This window comes from Symphalangus syndactylus, chromosome 9, assembly GCF_028878055.3.
Source record: "Symphalangus syndactylus isolate Jambi chromosome 9, NHGRI_mSymSyn1-v2.1_pri, whole genome shotgun sequence".
In the NCBI taxonomy this organism is placed as follows: domain Eukaryota; kingdom Metazoa; phylum Chordata; class Mammalia; order Primates; family Hylobatidae; genus Symphalangus; species Symphalangus syndactylus.
This window is the reverse complement of record NC_072431.2, coordinates 119,016,436-119,038,902: the sequence shown is the minus strand read 5'-3', so window position 1 is coordinate 119,038,902 and position 22,467 is coordinate 119,016,436. Positions and strand designations below refer to the sequence as shown.

Here is a 22,467-nt window from a genome sequence, read left to right as displayed (position 1 = left end):
AGTGCAGTGGCGCGATCTCGGCTCACTGCAAGCTCCGCCTCCCGGGTTCACGCCATTCTCCTGCCTCAGCCTCTCTGAGTAGCTGGGACTACAGGCGCCCGCCACCACGCCCGGCTAATTTTTTTATATTTTTAGCAGAGACGGGGTTTCACCGTGTTAGCCAGGATGGTCTCGATCTCCTGACCTCGTGATCCGCGCTCCTCGGCCTCCCAAAGTGCTGGGACTACAAGCGTGAGCCACCGCGCCCGGCCAAGAACTATATATTTCTTATGTTCTTTCAAGAACATTTACTAATCTATTTATTAGTAATAGCATTGATAAATTATTGCAGAGATATGCATAAATCATGTGCCAATGGGCCAAAATATGGATAGGGCCAGATTCTGGAATGGCTCTATTAGTAGTAAAATTCTGGTATTCAGAAAATCCTTTAATTTTGCAGTGCCCTAGTTACATAGAACCATTAGCTGAGAAACAAAAGTATACAGAGAAGAGAGATACAATTACTAAGGTCAGTATTATTTCTCATTCATTTTTACCTTTCAATATATTAACTCTGGAAGTTTTTTCAATCTGATGGTTTATCATTTTGGCTGATTAGAAGCATACCTTGGACATATTACAGGTTCAGTTCCAGATCACTGCGATAAATATCAGAATAAAGCAAGTCACATGATTTTTTTTCCCCAGTGCATGTAAAAGTTATATTTACATTATACTGGAGTCTATTGAGTTTGTAACAGTATTATGTCTAAAAAAAAAGTACATACTTTAATTAAAAACACTTTATTGCTATTAATAAAACACAATATTTATTAATATGTTACTAATAAAAATGCTAATAATCACCTGAGTCTTCATTGAGTTGTAATCTTTTTGCTGGAGGAGGGTCTTGCCACAATGTTGATGGCTGCTGACTGATTCAGGTGGTGGTTGCTGAAGGCTGGGGTGGCTGCAGAAATATCTGAAAACAAAACAGCAGTGAAGTTTGCTGCATCAATTAACTCTTTCTTTCGCAAAAGATTTCTCTGTAGCATGTGATGCTGTTTGATAGCATTTTATCCATAGCAGAACTTCTTTAGAAATTGGGGTGAATCCTCTCAAACCCTGCTTTCTTTGCTCATCCATAAGAAGCAACTCCTCATCTATTCCAGTTCTGTCATGAGATTACAGCAGTTCAGTCATCTTTTGGCTCCCCGCCCCCCCTTTTTTTTTTTTTTTTTTTTTTTTTTTGAGACATAGTCTCACTCTGTTACCCTGGCTGGAGTGCAGTGGCATGATCTCGGCTCACTGTAACCTCCGCCTCCTGGGTTCAAGCAATTCTCCTGCCTCAGCCTCCTGAGTAGCTGGAACTACAGGCATGTGCCATCACGCCTGGCTAATTTTTAGTATTTTTAGTATTTTTAGTGGAGACGGGGTTTCACCGTGTTAGCCAGGATGGTCTCGATCTCCTGACCTCGTGATCCGCCCACCTCGGCCTCCTGAAGTGCTGGGATTACAGGCGCGAGCCACCCGACCCTAGGCTCCACTTCTAATTCTGCTTATCTTGCTATTTCTGCCACATCTGCAGGGACTTCCTCTAGTGAAATCTTGAACCCCTCAAAGTCATCCATGAAGGTTGGAATCAACTTTTTTCTAAATTGTTCATGTTGATATTTTGACCTCTTCCCATGAGTCACAAATGTTCTTAATGGCATCTATAATGGTTAACCCCTTCCAGAAGGTTTTCAATTTACTTTGCCCAGATCCACCAGACTAATTACTATCTATGGCAGCTGTAGCTTTACAATAATGATAATAATAATAAAAGAGACGAAAGTTGAAATTACTTCTTGATCCATGGGCTGCGGAATAGATGTCGTGTTAGCAGGCATAATAGTAACATTCATCTCCCTGTACATCTCCATCACAGCTCTTGTGTAACCAGGTGCATTGTCAGTGAGGATGAAAGGAATCTTTTTTTTTTTTTTTTTCTGAGCAGTAAGTCTTTACAGAGGGCTTAAAATATTCAGTAAACCATGCTATAAACAGAAGTGCTGTGATTCAGGCTTTGTGATTTCACTTATAAAACACTGACAGAATTGATTTTGCATAATTTTTAAGGGCCCTAAAATTTTCAGGATAGTAAGTGTGCATTGATTTCAAATGAAAGCCATCAGCCCCTAACAAGAGGGTCAACCTGTCCTTTGAAGATTTGAAGCAAGGCACCGACTTCTCTTTAGCTATAAAATTTCTAGATGGCATATTCTTTCAATGGAAAGGTGTTTCATCTACACTGAAAATATGTTGTTTAGTGTTCCTCCTTCATCAGTGATCTTAGCTAGATCTGGATAATTTGCTGCAACTTCTACATCAGCACTTGCAGCTTCACTTTGCACTTCTATGTTTTGAAGATGACTTCCTTTCTTTAAACTTCATGAACCAATCTGCTAGCTTCTAAATATTCTTCTGCACCTTCCTCATGCGTCTCAGCCTTCATAGAATTGAAGAGAGTTAGGGGCTTGCTCTGGATTAGGTTTTGGCTTTAGAGAATGCTGTGGCTGGTTTGATTTTATATCCTGACCACCAAAACTTTCTCCGTATCAGGAATGAGGCTATTTTGCTTTCTTAGCATTCATGTGTTCACTGGAGTAGCTCTTTTCAATTTTCCTCGAGAACTTTTCCTTTGCATTCACAATTTGGCTAACTGATGCAAGAGGCCTAGCTTTCAGCCTACCTTGGCTTTTGAGATGCTTAATCGTTTTTAGCTTTTGATTGCAAGTGAGAGATGTGTGACTCTCCTTTTCACTTGAACGTTTAGAGGTCATAGGGTTATTGGTCTAATTTCAATATTGTTATTTCTCAGCGAATAAGGAGGCCTGAGCACAGGGAGAGAGATGGGGGAATGTCTGATCTGTGGAAGTATGAAACAATCAGGACACACACAACATTTATCAATTAAATTCAAGTCTTCTACGGATGTGGTTTGTGGTTCGCCAATGCAATTGCAAGAGTAACATCAAAGATCACTGATCACAGATAGCCATAAGAGATATAAATATAATGAAATCATTTAAAATATTGAGAATTAACAAAATGTGACACAGAGACATGAAGTGAACACATGCTTCTGGAAAAAATGTTGCCAATAGAGTTATTCGACACAGGGTTGCCACAAACCTTAAAGCTGTAAAAAATGCAATATCTGGCCAAGAGCAGTGGCTCATGCCTGTAATCCCAGCACTTTGGGAGGCTGAGGTGGGGGGGATCATGAGGTAAACAGATCAAGACCATCCTGGCCAACATGGTGAAACCCAGTCTCAACTAAAAATATAAAAATTAGCTGGGCATGGTGGCATGCTCCTGTAGTCCCAGCTACTCGGGAGGCTGAGGCGGAAGAATCACTGAAATCTGGGAGGTGGAGGTTGCAGTGAGCCGAGATCGTGCCACTGCACTCCACCCCGGCGAAAGAGCGAGACTCCATCTCAAAAAAAAAAAAAAAAGCAATATCCAAGAAGCACAATGAAGTAAGATATACCTATACTTGCTTTCCTTCTTCCTTTATCATTTGACTAGATACCTGAGCTGATATGATATCAATACTTAATTCATTTCCATGAAAATTTATTAAGAGTATGGGCTATTACTAAATAACATGCTAGGCATTGGGGCTGCAGTGGTGCACAAAACAGATCAGATTTCAGTTATTAGGGAGCTCCCAGTTTTCATAGATACATAAAATAAGAGGGCTATGTGAAAGGTACACTAATAAAAAGAGGCTGGCTGCAGCGGCTCACACTTGTAATCCCAGCACTTTTGGAGGCTGAGGTGGATGGATCTCTTGAGGCCAGGAGTTCAAGACAAGCCTGGCCAACATGGTGAAACCCCATCTCTACTAATACTAAAATTAGTTGGGCCTGGTGACGCATCCCTGTAGTCTCAGCTACCCAGGAGGCTGAGGCAGGAGAATTGCTTGAACCTGGGAAGCAGAGGTTACATGAGCCAAGATCACGCCACTGCACTCCATCCTGGGCAACAGAGCAAAACTCTGTCTCAACAACAACAACAACAAAAAACAAAACAAATAATAAATAGTAACGAGCAAGGAACCCCTTCAGGTATAGAGGGTGTAATGATGGTCAGAGGAAGCTTTACAAAGGGTTTTGTGGGAGTATGGGGAGAATGGAGTGTGTTTTCTTTTACAAAAAAATTTTTTTAAACCTCCTGTCACTAACCCAACTGTGAATTGAACTTTAGGAAGTTCAGTAGAGGTATACTTCATGTCTCTTTTTCCTCATCCAATCTCATCAGCAAAAGAAAGAAAAGTAAATTTTTTTTCCTCTTCTTCAGTTCTATGGATATTGTGCCTCTAGGAAAAAGAGAGTGGGACTTAACCCCAGAATTGATCTCCTTGGAAACTGAGATACAGACTAGTTTTCAGGTCTCTGAGGGTTTTATGAACATCACAAATGGAGACCCAGTCCTGCAGCAGGACATGGGGTACCCATGTGAATACAAGAAGCAGGACACTCATGGCATTCCCTTGGGCCCCTTCATGAAGCTTTCCTTGGCTGGCTTTGCAGCCTGTGGCATACCCCTGGGGCATGCAACACTTGGCTGCCTTTTCTGAAGGCGAAGGACCAGGACTTGCAACAGCATCACTCAGATGCGATGAGTCATCTCTCATGACCTTAGTCTCAGAAATTAGGAGGGGAGGTCCCTCAAAAAGATGACTGTGATCATCCCTGATTTGATCTGATTTTGAAAAAAAAACAAAGAAACAAACTGTGACCTATCCTATGCCAGAGAATTATAGAGCATTATAACAGCAGTATAAGAACAACTCATAGTGGTGACAAAATTAGTGTTTTGAAAGTCATGGCTTGGCCGGGCACGGTGGCTCATGCTTGCAATCCCAGCACTTTGGGAGGCCGAGGAGCGCGGATCACGAGGTCAGGAGATCGAGACCATGGCGAAACCGCGTCTCTACTAAAAATACAAAAAGAATTAGCCGGGCGTGGTGGTGGGCGCCTGTAGTCCCAGCTACTCAGAGAGGCTGAGGCAGGAGAATGGTGTGAACCCGGGAGGCGGAGCTTGCAGTGAGCTGAGATCGCGCCACTGCACTCCAGCCTGGGCGACAGAGCGAGACTCCGTCTCAAAAAAAAAAAAAAAAAAAAGAAATTCATGGCTTAATCTACTCGTAATCACAAGGCAAAGGAATACAGCTACATGTACAAGAAAAAAAGACCTTGAAGGCCAACGTCTCTTCATTAAATTGGACACCTTCTTTTCAGTCTAGGGTAAAATTGTGCCTAACTTGTGGGTTTCTGATTACTAAGGATATTGGTAAAGATCTCTTTTCAGGGATCTTAGAGGTCCCTTTTTGGGCTTAGGTCTACACAAAACCAATATATTTTCCAGCAAGGCTCTCTTTTTTTGGGCACCACCCTGTCCCCTAAATGAGTTAAAAGAGTAGGTCTTGGCTAGGCACCATGGCTCATGCCTGTAATCTCAGCACTTTTGGAAGCTGAGGCAGGTGGATCACTTGAGCCCAGGAGTTCAAAACCAGCCTGAGAAACATAGGGAGACTCCATCTCTACAAAAAATACAAAAATTAGCCAGGTGTGGTGGTGTATGCCTGTAGTCCCAGTTACTGGGGAGGCTGAGGCAGAAGAATCACTTTAACCAAGACAAGCTGAATTGCAGTGAGCTGAGATCGCACCACGGAACTTCAGCCTGGCTGATAGAGCAAGACAGTCTGAAGAAGGGAGTGGGAGGGAAGGAGTATGTCTTAAATCTAAAGTTAGATGATTCAATGTGATTGAAATGCAGTGGTTTGAATTTACCTGCAAGCACTACGTTGAAAAAAGGTGTGATTGGCCTTAAGCCATAAAGTTTGAAAGTCTAGATGAGTTTCTCATGCCTGGGTAGCCCAGTTCCTGAATGCCTGATTTCTCTTGATGCAAACTTGCCTTCTCATTTGGCTACAAAAACAATGCAGGACTGGGGCAATAGGACAGACACCTGTCCCTGTTGTGTGGCTATGCTGATATTGTTGCAGAGGATCTGTTCCTCTCTTGAATGGACAAGACAAGACTCAGTTTCTGCCAAGAGGCAAGGTCTAATAGGACAAGGCTCACTCACTTCCTCATGTTCATCTTGCCTGGAGCAGTCCTTTATTTCCCTCTGGTAAGTGTCGGTCTTTCTCTTACTAGGTCCTGGAAAAAAGCTTATATTTTATGATTCTGTTTCTTTTTTATTCAGGCTCACTCATTCAGAGGAAAAAAGATATGGTGCTCCCAGTTCTGTCTTTACGAACCAGCGTACTAGGAAATATAATGAAACTATCAAAACAGCATAATAAATAACAGTTGCTGATCCATGGGTATGGAATTTCAGAAAAGTCTCAGAGTAGGATTCAAAGGATGAATAGCAGTTTACCAGTGACAAGAGGGTAGGGTGGGCATTCTAGTCAAAAAGAGTGGGTGGCACAAAAGCACCAAACAGACTGGATGTTTAAAGAACTATACAGAATTTGGTATCCCTGGAAATTAAAATAACGGAAATAGAAGATATGAAGTTGGAGAGTTGGAAGGGGTCGTATTATAAGTAGGTTTGCAGGTTATAACAGCTAACTCCATTCTTAATTGGTAGGTGATTCTTACGGGTTGAATTGTTTTCCCCCAAATTCCTATGCTGAAGTTCCAACCCCTAGTACCTCAGAATGTGACTGTATTTGGAAATAGGGCCTTTAAAGAGGTGATTAAGTGACAGGGCATGGTGGCTCACGCCTAGCACTTTGGGAGGCTGAGGTGGGCAATTGCCTGAGCTCAGGAGTTCCAGACAAGCCTAGCCGACGTGGCAAAACCCCATCTCTACCAAAAATTCAAAAAATTAGCTGGGTGTGGTGGTGTGCACCTGTAGTCCCAGCTACTTGGCAGGCTGAAGAAGGATAATCACTTAAACCTGGGGGGCGGAGGTTTCAGTGAGCCAAGATGGCACCACTGCCCTCCGGCCTAAGCAACAGAATGAGACTCTGCTCCCCTCCCCCGGCCCCACACAAAAAGATTTAAAACGAAAACTAGCCTGGCATGGTGGTGTGTGCCTGTAGTTCCAGCTAATTGGGAGGCTAAGGCATGAGAATTGCCTGAACATGGGAGGAGGAGATTGCGGAGAGTCAAGATGGCGCCACTGCACTCCAGCCTGAGTGACAGAGTGACCCCATCTAAAGAAAGAAAGAAAGAAAGAAAGAAAGAAAGAAAGAAAGAAAGAAAGAAAGAAAGAAAGAAAGAAAGAAAGAAAGAAAGAAAGAAAGAAAAAGAGGTGATTAAGATATAAGAAGAGGAAATTTGGCCAAAGAGACACCCAGGATGTATGCACATAGAAGAAAGATCATGTGAGGATATGGTGAGAAAGTGGTCATCTGCATGCCAAGGAGAGAGGCCTCAGGAGAACAGGCCTGCTAACACTTTGATGTTGGATTTCCCTGCATCCAGAGCTGGAAGAAAATAAATTTCTGTTGTCTAACTCACCCAATCTGTGATATTTTGTTATGGCAGCCGTAGCAAACTAATGTAGTAATAGTCATTGAAAGATTTTATGCAGGGAAGCAGTCATTTTGATGGCGATGTGAAAGCATTGGAAAGCAGTGAGATGCAGGTAGGCAGATCAGTTAGGATATTGCATCAGTCTAGGCAAGAGATGGTAAGGGCTTGACTAAGGCAGTGACCATCGGAGTGGTGCAATGAGATTTGAGAGATAGTTCAGAGGTAAAAATTAATGGAGAGAGAGTGGATAAGTTGGCAACATTTTCCAGGTTTCTTGCTGAAGTGGCTGGGTGAATAATGTGCCATCAAGGCCTGAAGTAAGAGATATAGGAAGAAAATTCAGTTTTGTTTTCAAGATAATGAGTTTGGTTTTTTGAGATGTTTTATTGGAGTACCTGTGGGACATCCTTATGGACAGGTTCAGTGGTAGCTAAATATCCAGATGTGGAGACGAGGAGATAAAAGGGGCTACAGACAATAACGTGTGAGTCATCAGCAATAGTAACAGCAATAATAGTAATTATGGTTAACACTTAACCTAGGGCTTATCAGGCACCAAGCAATGTTCTGAACCCTTTGGATATCACATATCCTTACAGTGACCTATGGTGTAGAAACTACTGTTATTCTCATTTTAAAGATGAGGAAATTGAGGCAGAGAAAAAATACCCAAAGTTACTCTCAGCCAGGAAGTGGTAGAGCCAGGCTATGAGCCCATATAGTCTGGTTTTAGGGCATGTATCTTCACAAGGTGATTTGCCTCTTCATGTAGTTGGTAGTTAGAATTATGGAAAAATATTCAGATCCCTTAGAAAGGAGATCTCTATAGGGTGAGAAGAAAAGAAGTCAGTATAAAATCTGAGGACATTTCAATACCAATATATAGAGATCAGCAGAAAAAGAAGATCCGAAGAGACAGCAACAGTTTGGTTAGAATGATGGAAGGAAGACCAAGATAAGAAGTAGCCAACAGTGTCAGCGCCACAGAGATACCAAGTAACAGACTCAGAAAAGTGTTCACTGGATGTGAAAAGTAGGAGAAAGCTGGTAGCCTCAGCAAGGGTCATTTTCTTTGGGTTTGAGGAAGAAGGATCAGAAGTCAGATTGTAGTGATTGGCGAAGTTAGAAAAAGAGTATATAGAAATAAAAGAATTATGGCTGAGAAGGATATGAGAGACAGAGAGTGAAAGAGAGAGAGAGAGAGAGCAATCTGGGCAAAAATTATAGGGACATTCCATGACAAGACTGTGATTAAAATGGAGTGGTTGAACACGTTCATAGACAATGGGAAAGGAGTCAGCAGAAGAGCGGAGGTTTAAGACAGAGAGGAATAAGTTGAGAAGGGATGTTTTAGAGAAATTAGAGAAGTAGAATTCAGAGCACAGCTGGAGAGCTAAGGACGCTGTGGAGATGTTTGGCAATGGCAACTGAAAATGATGGCATTCACTCTGATGTTCTTGGTCTTCTCTGAGAAGTATGGAGGCAAAGTTATCTGAAAAATGTGGTAGAGAAGAATGGGTTGGGAGACAACCAACGACTAGTAAGAGGACTCAGAAGTAGCATGAAGGGCTCAATAGGCAGGAGAAACATTGAAATTGTAGTCAGCAACACTTAAAGATGTATGATAGTCTCCAATGTGCTGAGTTCTGTAGGAGGAAGAGTAGACAACAGGTATTATAAGATTGTTTCAAGACTGGGTTTTGCAGCAGGCTGTGATAGAAAAACCTGAGTTGGTTGTGAGGAGTGGGGTAAGGGAGGTGTTAAAAATAAGGGAATTTAAATGGTTGGGAGGATGTTGTCCACTTGATGGGTCAAGGAGCACAGACTAGGCAGGTAATTAAAATCTAAAAAGGAACTGTTAAACTGAGATATTCTCAATGTCCTTCTTTTTCTCACTCTCTCTCTTCCTACAGTTTTACATTTTGTCACACTGGGAAAAAGAGGTTAATATTTAGAAAATCAGCCATTGTGTCTAATTTTCATATTGCTAAACATAGGATACATTGAGTACATATTGCTGCAAGCCCTGTGGAAGTTAATTCAGTAATACCATATTACAAAGGCATTTACACTTAGACTCAGAAATTCTATTTCTGTCACTTTATCCTACAGATAGGCAGGTACAAAATGATGTGGGCAAAAGCAGCACTGTTACTAGTAAAAGCTTGGAAACCTCTGAAATGGCCATCAAAAAATGCTGCTATAAAAGAAAGAATGAGGAAATTCTTTATATATTGACACGAAAAGATAACCAAGATGTATTATTAAGTGAAAAAAAGGCAAGGTACAAAACAGTGGTAGAGTATGCACCTTTTGTCTATGAAAAATGGGGAATTATGAATGCATATGCTATTTGCCTTAGTCGCATAAAGAACTACTGAAAATATCTATAAGTAGTGGATGGGACATGATTTTGCTGTAAACTTTTTATATTGTTTTTATTTTTTAAACGAGGCTGTGTTGCTAAACATTAAGTGGAAATATATGTGTGTGCGCGCGCATGTGTGTGTGTGTGTGTGTGTGTATATATATATATATATATATATGTATATATAAAACTACAAGCTTCATTGTGATAGCCATGGAGATGCACAGTCCAGATCCCACTACAAGGAATTAATTACTGCCCAGCTGTGGAGAAGGTAGTCTGCACAAGAGCCTCCAGCTGTCAGCTCCTTTAGGGTCAGCCACGGGGGTAAAGAGCCATCTTAGCCAAAGTCACGCCCTTCCCAAGGCAGCTTACATTTGGTGACTGAGAGAAGCAAGGGAATAAAGACTGGGACGTTTTAGTCTGGGACAACTCTGAAGGGCAGTATTAGATTCCTATGCTCCCAGCCAGGGTGACTGGGGACTTTGTCCAGCCTGCATCAGGTTTCAACTTTTTTCCTGCTCAATTCTGCTTCCTCTCCCCACTCCCCATCACGTTTGACAGATATTTTATACCTTTTTATTTCTATTTTAAAAAGATTTTCTTTTAGAGATGGGGTCTCATTATATTGCCCAGACTGGTCTTGAACACCTGGGCTCAAGTGATCATCCTGCCTTGGCCTCCCAAAGTGCTAGGATTACAGGCGTGAGCCACTGCACCCAGCCAGATATTTATCCCTTATAAACGTCTTGCAACCCGAACTTTGGCTCAGAGCCTGCTTTTGGAAGAGTCAGGAACATATATTTGATAACAGTCTAAAGATTTAGTTTCTAATGCATAGTATACTTAATAGAAAAATCAAGACATTTAAACTTAAAGGAATAATTCAAATAACATAATAGAAAATTATTTGAGGCCGGGCGTGGTGGCTCACGCTTGTAATCCCAGCACTTTGGGAGGCCAAGGCGGGCGGATCACGAGGTCAGGAGATTGAGACCACGGTGAAACCCCGTCTCTACTAAAAAAAGAAAATTAGCCGGGCGTGGTGGCGGGCGCCTGTAGTCCCAGTTACTTGGAGAGGCTGAGGCAGGAGAACGGTGTGAACCCAGGAGGTAGAGCTTGCAGTGAGCCGAGATTGCACCACTGCACTCCAGCCTGGGTGACAGAGCGAGACTCCGTCTCAAAAAAACAAGAAAATTATTTGTATCCTGTTGTCTTGAGTCTAATGTATTTCAATATAACCTTTTAAAGTTACCATTTTAACAGTAACACTTATAATGTATCTTATTCTCAGTAAACAAACTATACAACAAAAGGTTTTTTATTTCTGACAATATCAAGGAACAGTGGCTATGTTTGCAAATTAAATTAGGCTGGGTGTGATAGCTTCATGCCTGTAATCCCAGCTCTTTGAGAGGCTGAGGTGGGAGGATCGCTTAAGATTAGGAGTTTAAAACCAGCCTGGGCAACATAGGGAGACTGTCTCTACAAAAAAATAGAAAACAAAAAATTAGCCGGGCGCGGTGGCTCACGCTTGTAATCCCAGCACTTTGGGAGGCCGAGGCGGGCGGATCACGAGGTCAGGAGATCGAGACCATCCTGGCTAACACGGTGAAACCCCGTCTCTACTAAAAATACAAAAAAAATTAGCCGGGCGTGGTGGCGGGCGCCTGTAGTCCCAGCTACTCGGAGAGGCTGAGGCAGGAGAATGGCGTGAACCCGGGAGGCGGAGCTTGCAGTGAGCCGAGATCGCACCACTGCACTCCAGCCCGGGCGACAGAGCGAGACTCCGTCTCAAAAAAAAAAAAAAAAAAAAAAAAAAAAAAAAAAAAAAAAAAAAAAAAAAAAAAAAATTAGTCAGGCACGGTGGCACATGTCTGTAGTCCTGAGCTCAGGAGTTTGAGGTTACAGTGAGCTGTGATCATGCACTGCACTCCAGTCTGAGTGACAGGGAAAGACCCTGTCTGAAAAAACAAGCAAGCAAACAAATAAATAATATAATACATTAAGAGGCACTCTTTATCTTAATGAAATATTTCTATCAGCGGTCCATATTACCTACTACATGTATGCATGTGTGCATAAACACACACACACATACACACACACACACACACAGTTGATGACTATGTTTGCAATCTTCCAATCTATCATCTATCCTTAATCACTTAATAGACATTTTATTAAATGCTATGCATCAAAAACAGTTCTAAGACATGGGCCCTGTTTTCAAAGAACTCAATATAGTTGGCACTTGAATAATGGTACCAGAATGCTTTTAAAATTCTGGTGTGAGGAAAACAATATGTAACCTCAAGCCTGAGGCTACTTCAGGTATCACAGTATTTTCTGAAAGACTTTCCTTTTCAGACTTCTGCATTTTCCATTTCTCTAAAACACATTTTCTGTAAAAACCATCTCAAGTATCCTTACAAAATATACTTTATATGATATTTTCTCCCAATCTTCATACTTGAAAAAATAAACATGTAGGGATTATGTTTCTTTCTATTCTTTATTAATGTCATGAAGTAAACCCCAGTATGGGGGTATTCTGCTAGATGATGTCTTTTAAATTTGTTTTCTTCGTTACCTATTTTGTGTTGTTATTTTGTCTTAATGAGATCCACTGAGACAATAAATTTCAAAGCACTTTTCTAACAGTGAAGTGAAAATACCAGCATTGTTGTTTTTATTATTAATGAAATGAAGGTATTAACTCTGTTTTCTCCTCAAGATTCTGCAGAAAATGTAATTTTAAAAGTTCTACGTTTAAATAACATGTTTTCCTTTTAAAAAGTTCTATATTTCTAGATCCGTATATAAATAAAAAATAGTTTATAGTATTAAATTTATATCTATTTGTGAGACAATGTTGACTAAGTGATCTGACATCTAGTATGACCATAGAAATACCTAATTTATTAAAAGAGGTAAAAAGCAATAGTTCAATTAATACTGATTCTATTTAATGGTTAAAAAAATCAGACCTCAATTAGAAAGAGCTATTCATTTCTCAGTGCATATTATTTACTAAGCATTTTTAGGGCTCCAAAAACAAGTAGGGCTTCGTCAGTCTTTCTGAAGAGTTTATAAGTTTATAATATATTCAAGAGGAATAAGGCAAATAAGCAGGAAGGGAGAGATAAATCCCATAAAGAAGGAACCTTATAGTGGAGAGCTTCAAATGCCAGAGTGTTATCTTTTCTTTCCTTTCTTTTTTTTTTTTTTTTTCTCATGGAGATGAGGTCTCGCTTTGTTGACCAGGCTGGTTTCAAACTCCCGGCCTCAAGCAATCCTCCTGATTTAGCATCCCAATGTGCTGGGATTACAGGCGTGAGCCATTGTGCCCGGCCCAGGGTGATATCTTAATAATGGTGATGGTTTCAAGAGTTTATACCTGTGTCAAAGCTTATTAAATTGTATACTTTAAATACATAAAGTTTAATGTATGTCATACTCACCTTAATAAAACTATTTTTCAAAATACCAGTTTTTGGTATTTTGAAATCTTATACATAGTGGAAAACACTGCATTTTTTTTAAGCAGAGAAATGATAAAACTGGCATTCTGCCTTATGAAGAATAAGTTGGTGGTAATGTTAGTTGACTTAATTAAAAAAGGAAAATGATAAACCAGGGTAGAGTACCCCAGTATGGGGGTATTCTGCTAGATTAAGTAGGCATTTTTATTGTTAATGGCTTAATAGAGCTAGAGTTACTGGCTTAGAGACTGCTAAAGAAAAAGAAAAACCTTGCTTGAAGTTTTATTAAGACTAAGAATGAGTCCCAAGAGATCTAAAGACCTAGAATAATTGTATAGGTTTCCAAATCTTATAGAAGAGTATGATAGTGATGATAGTGAAAAATATAAATACCTTCTAATTTGCAAAGCCTTTTCTGGGAGGCAGCGACTCCTAGAAAATGTAAATACTACATTTACACTGCTTAGGACAATAAAGCCCAACACTGTATCTTTTGTAACTAATGAACGATGAATCAGCTAATTCATCTCTTTATCTCATTCTATAATAAAAAGATTAGTGATTTCAGTTCATTCACTTCTTCAGAATTGTGGTCTGTATTGTGTCAGGACAAGATCTAATAAGTGCATATCCACCTTTTTTATGTCTATACAATTATTTGATTCTAGAAATATGAAAGTAAAAGAAAAAGAGTAAATATGTTGGTGAAAAGTGTGACAGCACAAGCCTAAGCAGGAGAACAAAATGAAAAGTAGTTCTTAAAGAGAATAAAAGTTCTTTGGATGTTTGCTTTTCCCAGGTTTTAATCTCCTGTTACCCAGAATATAATTGAAATATATTATTTTAATGGCTGGGCACGGTGGCTCACGCCTGTAATCCTAGCACTTTGGGAGGGCAAGACAGGCGGATTGCCTGAGGTCAGGAGTTCAAGACCAGCCTGGCCAACATGGTGAACCCCTGTCTCTACTACAAATACAAAAATTAGCCGGGCATGATGGCGGGTGCCTGTTACCCCAGCTACTCGGAGGCTGAGGCAGGAGAATTGCTTGAACCCAGAAGGCGGAGGTTGCAGTGAGCTGAGACCGCGCCATTGCACTCCAACCTGGGTGACAGAGCAAGACTCCGTCTAAAAAATATATATATATATATAATTATATATATATTTTATACATTATATAATATATTATAATATATAAATAATATAATATAATATATTATTTATATATTATAATATATAAATTATAATATAGTATATTATAATATATAAATTATAATATACTATATTATAATATATAAATTATAATATAGTATATTATAATATATAAATTATAATATAGTATATTATAATATATAAATTATAATATAGTATATTATAATATATAATATATAATATAATACATTATAATATATAATATATATTATAATATATAAATTATAATATATAATATATATTATAATATATAAATTATAATATATATTATATATTATATATTATATATATTTATATATAATATAATATACATATAAAAAACTCATAGATTACCTGATGTGTTTAGACATATTAAACAAAGGTTTACAGTTTTCTTTGAGTGTTTGAGAATTAATTAGTAATAGGTGCATAGAAGACTGAACAAATAAGGTGATCATTAATGCCAGGAAAAACAAACCAAAAAATTGCACATGAGGCCAGACACAGTGGCTCATACCTGTAATCCCAGCACTTTGGGAGGCCAAGGCAGGTGAATCAGCTGAGGTCAGGAGTTGGAAACCATCGTGGCCAACATGGCAAAACCCTGTTTCCACTAAAAATACAAAAAAAAAAAAAAAAAATTAGCCAGAATTTGTGGCGCATGCCTGTAATCTCAGCTACTCGGGAGGCTGAGGCAGGAGAATCACTTGAACCTGGGAGGCAGAGGTTGCAGTGAGCCGAGATCATGCCACTGCACTCCATCCTGGGCGACAGAGTGAGAGTCCATCTCAAAAAAAGAAAAAAATAAATTAAAAAAATTGCACACGAATAAAAATGTTACCATAGTACGAGGTGGCTAATTTATGAATAATACTACCATAATCATAATAAGATAAATACTGAATATTGATTTAACCCCAAACAGTGATACAATTACATTGAAAAGATGATGAGAAAGTGTGTAGGTATGTGTGCGTTTTGCAGAGACAGATATGTATGACATTAAATCCTTGTCTTTCAAAGTAGCAAGTCAATAGATACCATCTAAAACTTTTTTTAAAAATCAAGAAATATTACTATAATCTATTAATTAGGAAGGTAAATACTAAGAGAGAGAAAAAGGAATGGACTTGAAAGTGGTTGTCACTAGAGATCTGGAATCAGGTGTGGGTAAGGATGGGTCAGAAGACTGCTGGCTTTTGTTTGCTCGTTTGTTCATTTGTTGTTAAAAATTCTGTAGTACTATCTCATTGTTTAAACTATTTACCCATATTATTATGCATTCTATTAAGTGTTTATTTGGTGAAGACCATAAATATTACATATAGTATAAATAAAAAAATAACTGGCTGGGTGCAGTGTCCCGCCCCTGTAATCCCAGCACTTTGGGAGGCTGAGGTGGAAGATTGCTTGAGCTCAGAAGTTCGAGACCAGCCTGGGCAACATGGCGAAATCCCATCTCTACTAAAAAATACAAAAACAGCTGGAAGTGGTGGTGCATGCTTGTAGTCCCACCTACTTGGGAGGCTGAGGCAGGAGGATCAATTGAGCCCAGGAGGCGAAGTTTGCAGTGAGTTGAAATCACTCTCCTGCACTCAAGTCAGGGTGAGAGTGAGACCCTATCTCAAAACAAACAAACAAACAACAAAAACTGTCTTACTCTTACTCAAATAGGTACTTATGATTTGGAATAAAGTTTCCAATTAGAGCTTCTATACGGATTTAGCAGATACTTAACCTTAGGAAATTTAGATAGAAGAGGGTATTTTCTAGAAAATTATGGTGATTGTTTAAAATGTGGTTCCAGTGGTGACAACAATACTGATGTTGGAGGTGTCTGTGAAGGGTTTGATTAAAATTGTTTAATGTATAGGAGTGGAAAAAGCACATCAATTGGGGAACATTCTATAATATTAGATAACATGAAATTATAAACATGTATGTGTAAATAAATCCATAAATTATTTTTTGACTATGTCTTCGATATTTCTGAAATACGAAATATTCTAGTCGGCAAAAACAAACAAAAAACCCATAAAAACTACTTTTGCATCTTCTCATTAGGAAAAAAGAGATTGATTTAAATTTGAAGTCACTTTATATTTTGGCAAATTTCACAGTTTCCTCCATTGTTCTCCGAAGCTACTAATAATTACATTTAAATCGAATTTCGAATCTACCACTAATTGGTTTCTCTTTGTCTATCTTATAAAGTCACTAAAATCATCCTCATGTGAAATGCACATGTTGTACCATGTCTCATATTATCATCTTGATCAATTAAAAATTAAAATTTTCACTACTCAAAATACTCTAATAAGTAATCAAATGCTATATACTTTAGGAAAAGCTAAAAATAATCCACTCGTTTATTTGAGATTGAAATGGCCTTATAAGTCTTGTTGGCAGTCTTAAAGCTAAAGCAAAGTCTACAAATGCATTAACCCAGAAGGAAGAGGACAAGTCTGTGCCATATAATTTTATAATTGGCAATTTAAGTTATAAAAGACAAAGTAACGAATAAATGGCAGATCTCCTTTGTTTTAACCCCATGCAAAATTAATCCCACTTTTTGGTCACATCCCTGACAAAGGAATCTTTCTTTGTAATGCTACAATATTAGCCTGGGGTTCAGGAACATCCCTGAGAGGACAGAAAGGAATTACCCAGGAAACCACTGCAGAAATTCCAAGTCTTTTAGGGGCTTTACAGTTGACACCTGAAGACCTTTTTGACATGGTCACTATTGTGACAGGAATGATACTGCTTCATGGTCAGTCTGTGGTGAGATTATGTGTGGAAAACCTTGGACTTCCAAAGAATTAAGAAATTAAAAACAACAGCAACATCAACAAAAATCAAACAAAAATAAAAACCAGATTGAAAAAAAACCTCCCTAATGAAGACGGTGTGTCCAGAATTGGTGGGTCCTTGGTCTCACTGACTTCAAGAATGAAGCCGCGGACCCTCGCGGTGAGTGTTACAGCTCTTAAGGTGGCGCGTCTGGAGTTGTTCCTTCCTTCCGATGCTTGGATGTGTTCGGAGTTTCTTCCTCCTGGTGGGTTCGTGGTCTCACTGGCTTAGCAGGGAAGCTGCAGACCTTAGCGGTGAGTGTTACAGCTCTTAAGGCGGTGTGCCTGGAGTTGTCCGTTCCTCCCGGTGGGCTCGTGGTCTCGCTGGCTTCAGGAGTGAAGCTGCAGACCTTCGCGGTGAGTGTTACGGCTCATAAAAGCAGTGTGGACCCAAAGAGTGAGCAGTAGCAAGATTTATTGCAAAGAGCAAAAGTACAAAGCTCCCACAGTTTGGAAAAGGACCCCAGCGGGCTGCCATTGTTGGATCGGGCAGCCTGCTTTTATTCTCTTATCTGGCCCCACCCATGTCCCGCTGATTGGTAGAGCTGAGTGCTCTGTTCTGACAGGGCGCTGATTGGTGCGTTTACCATCCCTGAGCTAGATATAAAAGTTCTCCACCTCCCCATCAGATCAGTTAGATACAGAGTATCGACACAAAGGTTCTCTAAGGCCCCACCAGAGCAGCTAGATACAGAGTGTTGATTGGTGCATTCACAGACCCTGAGCTAGACACAGGGTGCTCTTTGGTGTATTTACAATCCCTGAGCTAGACATAAAGGTTCTCCACATCTCCACCAGACTCAGGAGGCCAGCTAGCTTCACCCAGTGAGTCCTGCACCAGGGCTGCAGGTGGAGCTGCCTGCCAGTCCCACGCCGTGCGCTTGCACTCCTCAGCCTTTGGGTGGTCGATGGGACTGGGTGCCGTGGAGCAGGGGGTGGCGCTCGTCGGGGAGGCTCGGGCGGCACAGGAGCCCGTGGAGGGGGTGGGAGGCTCAGGCATGGCGGGCAGCAGGTCCCGAGCCCTGCCTCGTGGGAAGGCAGCTAAGGCCCGGTGAGAAATCGAGCACAGCGCCGTGGGCTGGCACTGCTGGGGGACCCAGTACACCGTCCGCAGCTGCTGACCTGGGTGCTAAGCCCCTCATTGCCCAGGGCCGGCAGGGCCAGCCGTCTGCTCTGAGTGGGGGGGCCCGCCAAGCCCACGCCCACCCGGAACTCCAGCCTGCCCGCAAGTGCCGCACGCAGCCCCGGTTCCCGCTCACGCCTTTCCCTCCACACCTCCCTGCAAGCTGAGGGAGCTGGCTCCCGCCTTGGCCAGCCCAGAAAGGGGCTACTGTAGTGCAGCAGTGGGCTGAAGGGCTCCTCAAGTGCTGCCAAAGTGGGAGCCCAGGCAGAGGAGGCACTGAGAGCAAGTGAGGGCTGTGAGGACCGCCAGCACACTGTCACCTTTCAATGGGATTCTTTCTTCTTTGCATACATCAAAAAGATCATTCTGGTGTAGACAACAGAAGTGGAGTTGAATCATAATTTTTTTTTTTTCGAGACGGAGTCTTTCTCTGTCCCCCAGGCTGGAGTGCAGTGGCGCAATCTCGGCTCACTGCAAGCTCTGCCTCCCGGGTTCACACCATTCTCCTGCCTCAGCCTCCCCAGTAGCTGGGACTACAGGCGCCCGCCAACACACCTGGCTAATTTTTTGTATTTTTTGTAGATACTGAGTTTCACCATGTTAGCCAGGATGGTCTCGATCTCCTGACCTCGTGATCCGCCCGCCTCGGCCTCCCAAAGTGCAGGGATTATAGGCTTGAGCCACCGCGCCCGGCCGAATCATAATTTTTTTTAGTTGATTATAGATGCCACTAGAAAAGGTTTAAGCGTGTTTGGACAGGGAAATGGAAGTATACATTTTTCTTCTTTTACATTTGCTGAAAGAAGATCTATTATCTCTAATAGTTTCTGAATGAAATACAATTTAATTGTACAGTTTCCTGTAAATAAATACCTTTCCATGTTTCATATGGCAGAGAAGAAATTTGGTTTTGTTTGCATCTCATTTTGTATTTTTAAGAGTGAAGTGTGAAATTGTAATGACAAATTTCTCTTTGTTTTCCTGTATTTGAGAGTTATTGCTGAATACTTTTAACATTTAATCATAAGGGGGAAAATGACCCCGGAATTATATGATCTTTAATGACTCCATTTTAACAACTAGATACAAAAAAAAGAAGCAAGATGAAGGACATCCTCTTAACCCATTCAGATGGAAATGTGAATCAAGTGGAAACGTTTTATAAATATTTATTAATATAAGCAAGTTGCTTTATTTACTAGCATTATTATACTGTGCAATAAAATACTCCTGATGGTTAGAAGCAGTTACGAATAGCTAACTATTGTTTTCATATTTCCATTTTTTATGTTCTGATATAAGTCAACATCTACATCAAAAAATTACAGGGGGAGGAAAAGAAGAGAAATTAGGATAGGCTATAAAGATTGTACAAATCCTAAATGGTGTGATTACAGGGCATGATGGCCACTGAAAAGATCCATTAGTCGTAATTGAATCTGTCAGGAGCCAGTTAAATGGCTGTCTCTGAGGAGGTCACCTTCCACATATGAGCTGGCCTACGCCCTGTATTAGCCTTGTCAGGAGATTGAATCCTGACTTATCTGGAGAAACCTTTAAAATAAATAATAGGAATGAAGTAGCAAAGCTCAAAAGTAACAACATTCTGGACGGAAACAAAATGCATAGCATAAGGAGTGGTTATCACACCAGACAAACTTTATTGCCCATCCTGTTCCTAGCCTGTGTGGCATGCTCCCCGTTTTCTCCTCTAGGTTCACGGTTAGCCTCCCCACCCAGCTCTGGGCTGACATTTTCAAAGGACTGCATCAAAAGGGATTCCTTGCCCTGTGACTTTCATAGGAGGTCCTGTTTGGAGACCGGAGGATGGAGGAGAGAGAATATTTATTTCCCTGCTCTTGGATATTTAATTCCCTGGTTTCTTCCTTCTTGGGGGCCTTGTGCTTCACCAAGGACCATAGCTGGTCTTGACTAGAGTGAGGCAAGTGAGGTCCTAGGGTGAGAAAAATTTAAGGGGCTGCTCATTCTCAGGGTTGTGCAAGGGGAGGGCCGGCACCGGAGAGAGGCCCTCCTTAGATTTATTTTGCCACCAATTCCTTACGTTAGCCCTTCCTTTAATTGAGTTGGTTTGAGGGGATTCTGTTCCTTATTTTCAAAGCAGCACAAACCAAAATAGCAAAAAACCAGAAGCCTGAGAAGCACTTGGTGAAAACTTGGTTATTCTAAAATAATTCAGGATTCTTGGGCCCAGAAACATATCCTCGTCAAAATTGGATATGTGTTGCTTCGTAAATTGTAAGGCCAGTGAAAAAAGAAAACGTGGCCCAGCGCTGTGGCTCATGCTTGTAATCCCAGCAGTTTGGGAGGCTGAGGCGGGCAGATCATTTGAGATCAGGAGTTCAAGACCAGCCAGGCCAACATGGTGAAACCCTGTCTCTATTGAAAATACAAAAATTAGCTGGGCATGGTGGTAAGCGCCCTGTAATCCCAGCTACTCAGGAGGCTGAGGCATGAGAATCGCCTGAACCCAGGAGGCAGAGGTTGCAGTGATCCAAGATTGTGCCACTGCACTCCAGCCTGGGTGACAGAGCAAGACTTCATCTCAAAAAAAAAAAAAAAAAGAAAAAGAAAAAGAAAAAGATAATGCAGGGCGCCCATGGAAACATTATTGAAAATGTCAAGAAAGCAACAGCAGAGCATTAAAGCAAGCACAGGAACTTTCTTAGTGTGGGTTCCTATGTGACTACTAGGTCATATACCCATGAAGCCCAGACTCTGAGATATTTGCAAATGAAATGGTTAATCACTGAGGAATTGTGAGAACTGAAAAAGTATTAGAAAATAAAATTAAAAGTCATTTAAAATTTTGCAAGCCCTATGATGGCAGCATGGGTTTATTATGCATCCTTTTAACCCATGGTGTTTATTAGAGCACCTTATACATAGTAAGAACTTAGCATTAACAACAATAATATCTGTATTTACTGAGCTCTTATTATAGGCCCAAGGCCTGGTGCACAGTAAGTATTTATTTGTTGAAGTAATGAATGGGTAGATTAAATTTAGAGACTGGTTAAGGGCTTTATATGAATAATCTCATTTAATCCTAAAAATCAATCCTAATGATCAATAAATCCTCATTTAAACCTAGTGAGGTAAATATCATTATTATCTCTTGAATTAGTCTGTTCTCACATTGTTATAAAGATACTACCTGAAACTGGGTAATTATAAACAAAAGAAGTTTGACTGATACAGTTCTGCATGGCTGGGGAGGCCTCAGGAAATTTACAATCATAGTAGAAGGTGAAGGGGAAGCAAGGCACATCTTACATAGCAGCAGGAGAGAGAATAGAGAAAGGGAGGGAGTGTCACACTTTTAAATCATCAGATCTTGTGAGAATTCATTCATTATCAGGAGAATAGCATGGGGGAAACCACCACCCTCATAATCCAATCACTTCCTGCCAAGTCCCTCCCTGACAGACACGTGAGGATGACCATTTGAGATGAGCTTTGGGGTGGGGTGGGCGGGGGACACAGAGCCAAACCATATCATCTCTATTTTATAAGGAACCCGAAGCTTAGAGAGTTAATTTGCCCAAGGTCACACAGTTGGTTAACATCTGCAATTTGTATCCCTATTTCTATGATTCCAAAGTCTAAGATCTTAACCACTTTGCCCACAATAGGCACTCTGAAAGAATCGAATGATTTTTGGATTGTCTTTGGGCATTAACTGAGTTGGACCTCTAACAACTCTATTAATTTGATATTAAAAAATAGCAATCCTTATTATCTAAAAATTTTAAATCCCAGCTAGTAAATACTAACTGTATAAGAGACTCTGATTGTCTACAGAACATTCTCTCCTTAGAAAGATATATTTTTAGTCTTATATTTTATTACATTTCTGATCTTCTGTAATAAGACAATGAAATTATTATATCATGGATATAATAT

At 40.5% G+C, this 22,467-nt stretch overlaps 1 protein-coding gene across 1 annotated transcript in view; it reads right to left on the bottom strand.

Moving 5' to 3' along the window:
- Nucleotides 1–857: 857 nt before the first annotated feature.
- LOC134731487 (protein GVQW1-like) overlaps nucleotides 858–22,467 on the bottom strand; it is a 34,872-nt gene continuing 13,262 nt past the window's right edge. Inside the window, exon 3 of the mRNA XM_063609970.1 lies at nucleotides 858–964. Within this exon, the coding sequence (XP_063466040.1) occupies nucleotides 858–964 (107 nt within the window). The remainder of the gene's footprint in view (nucleotides 965–22,467) is intronic.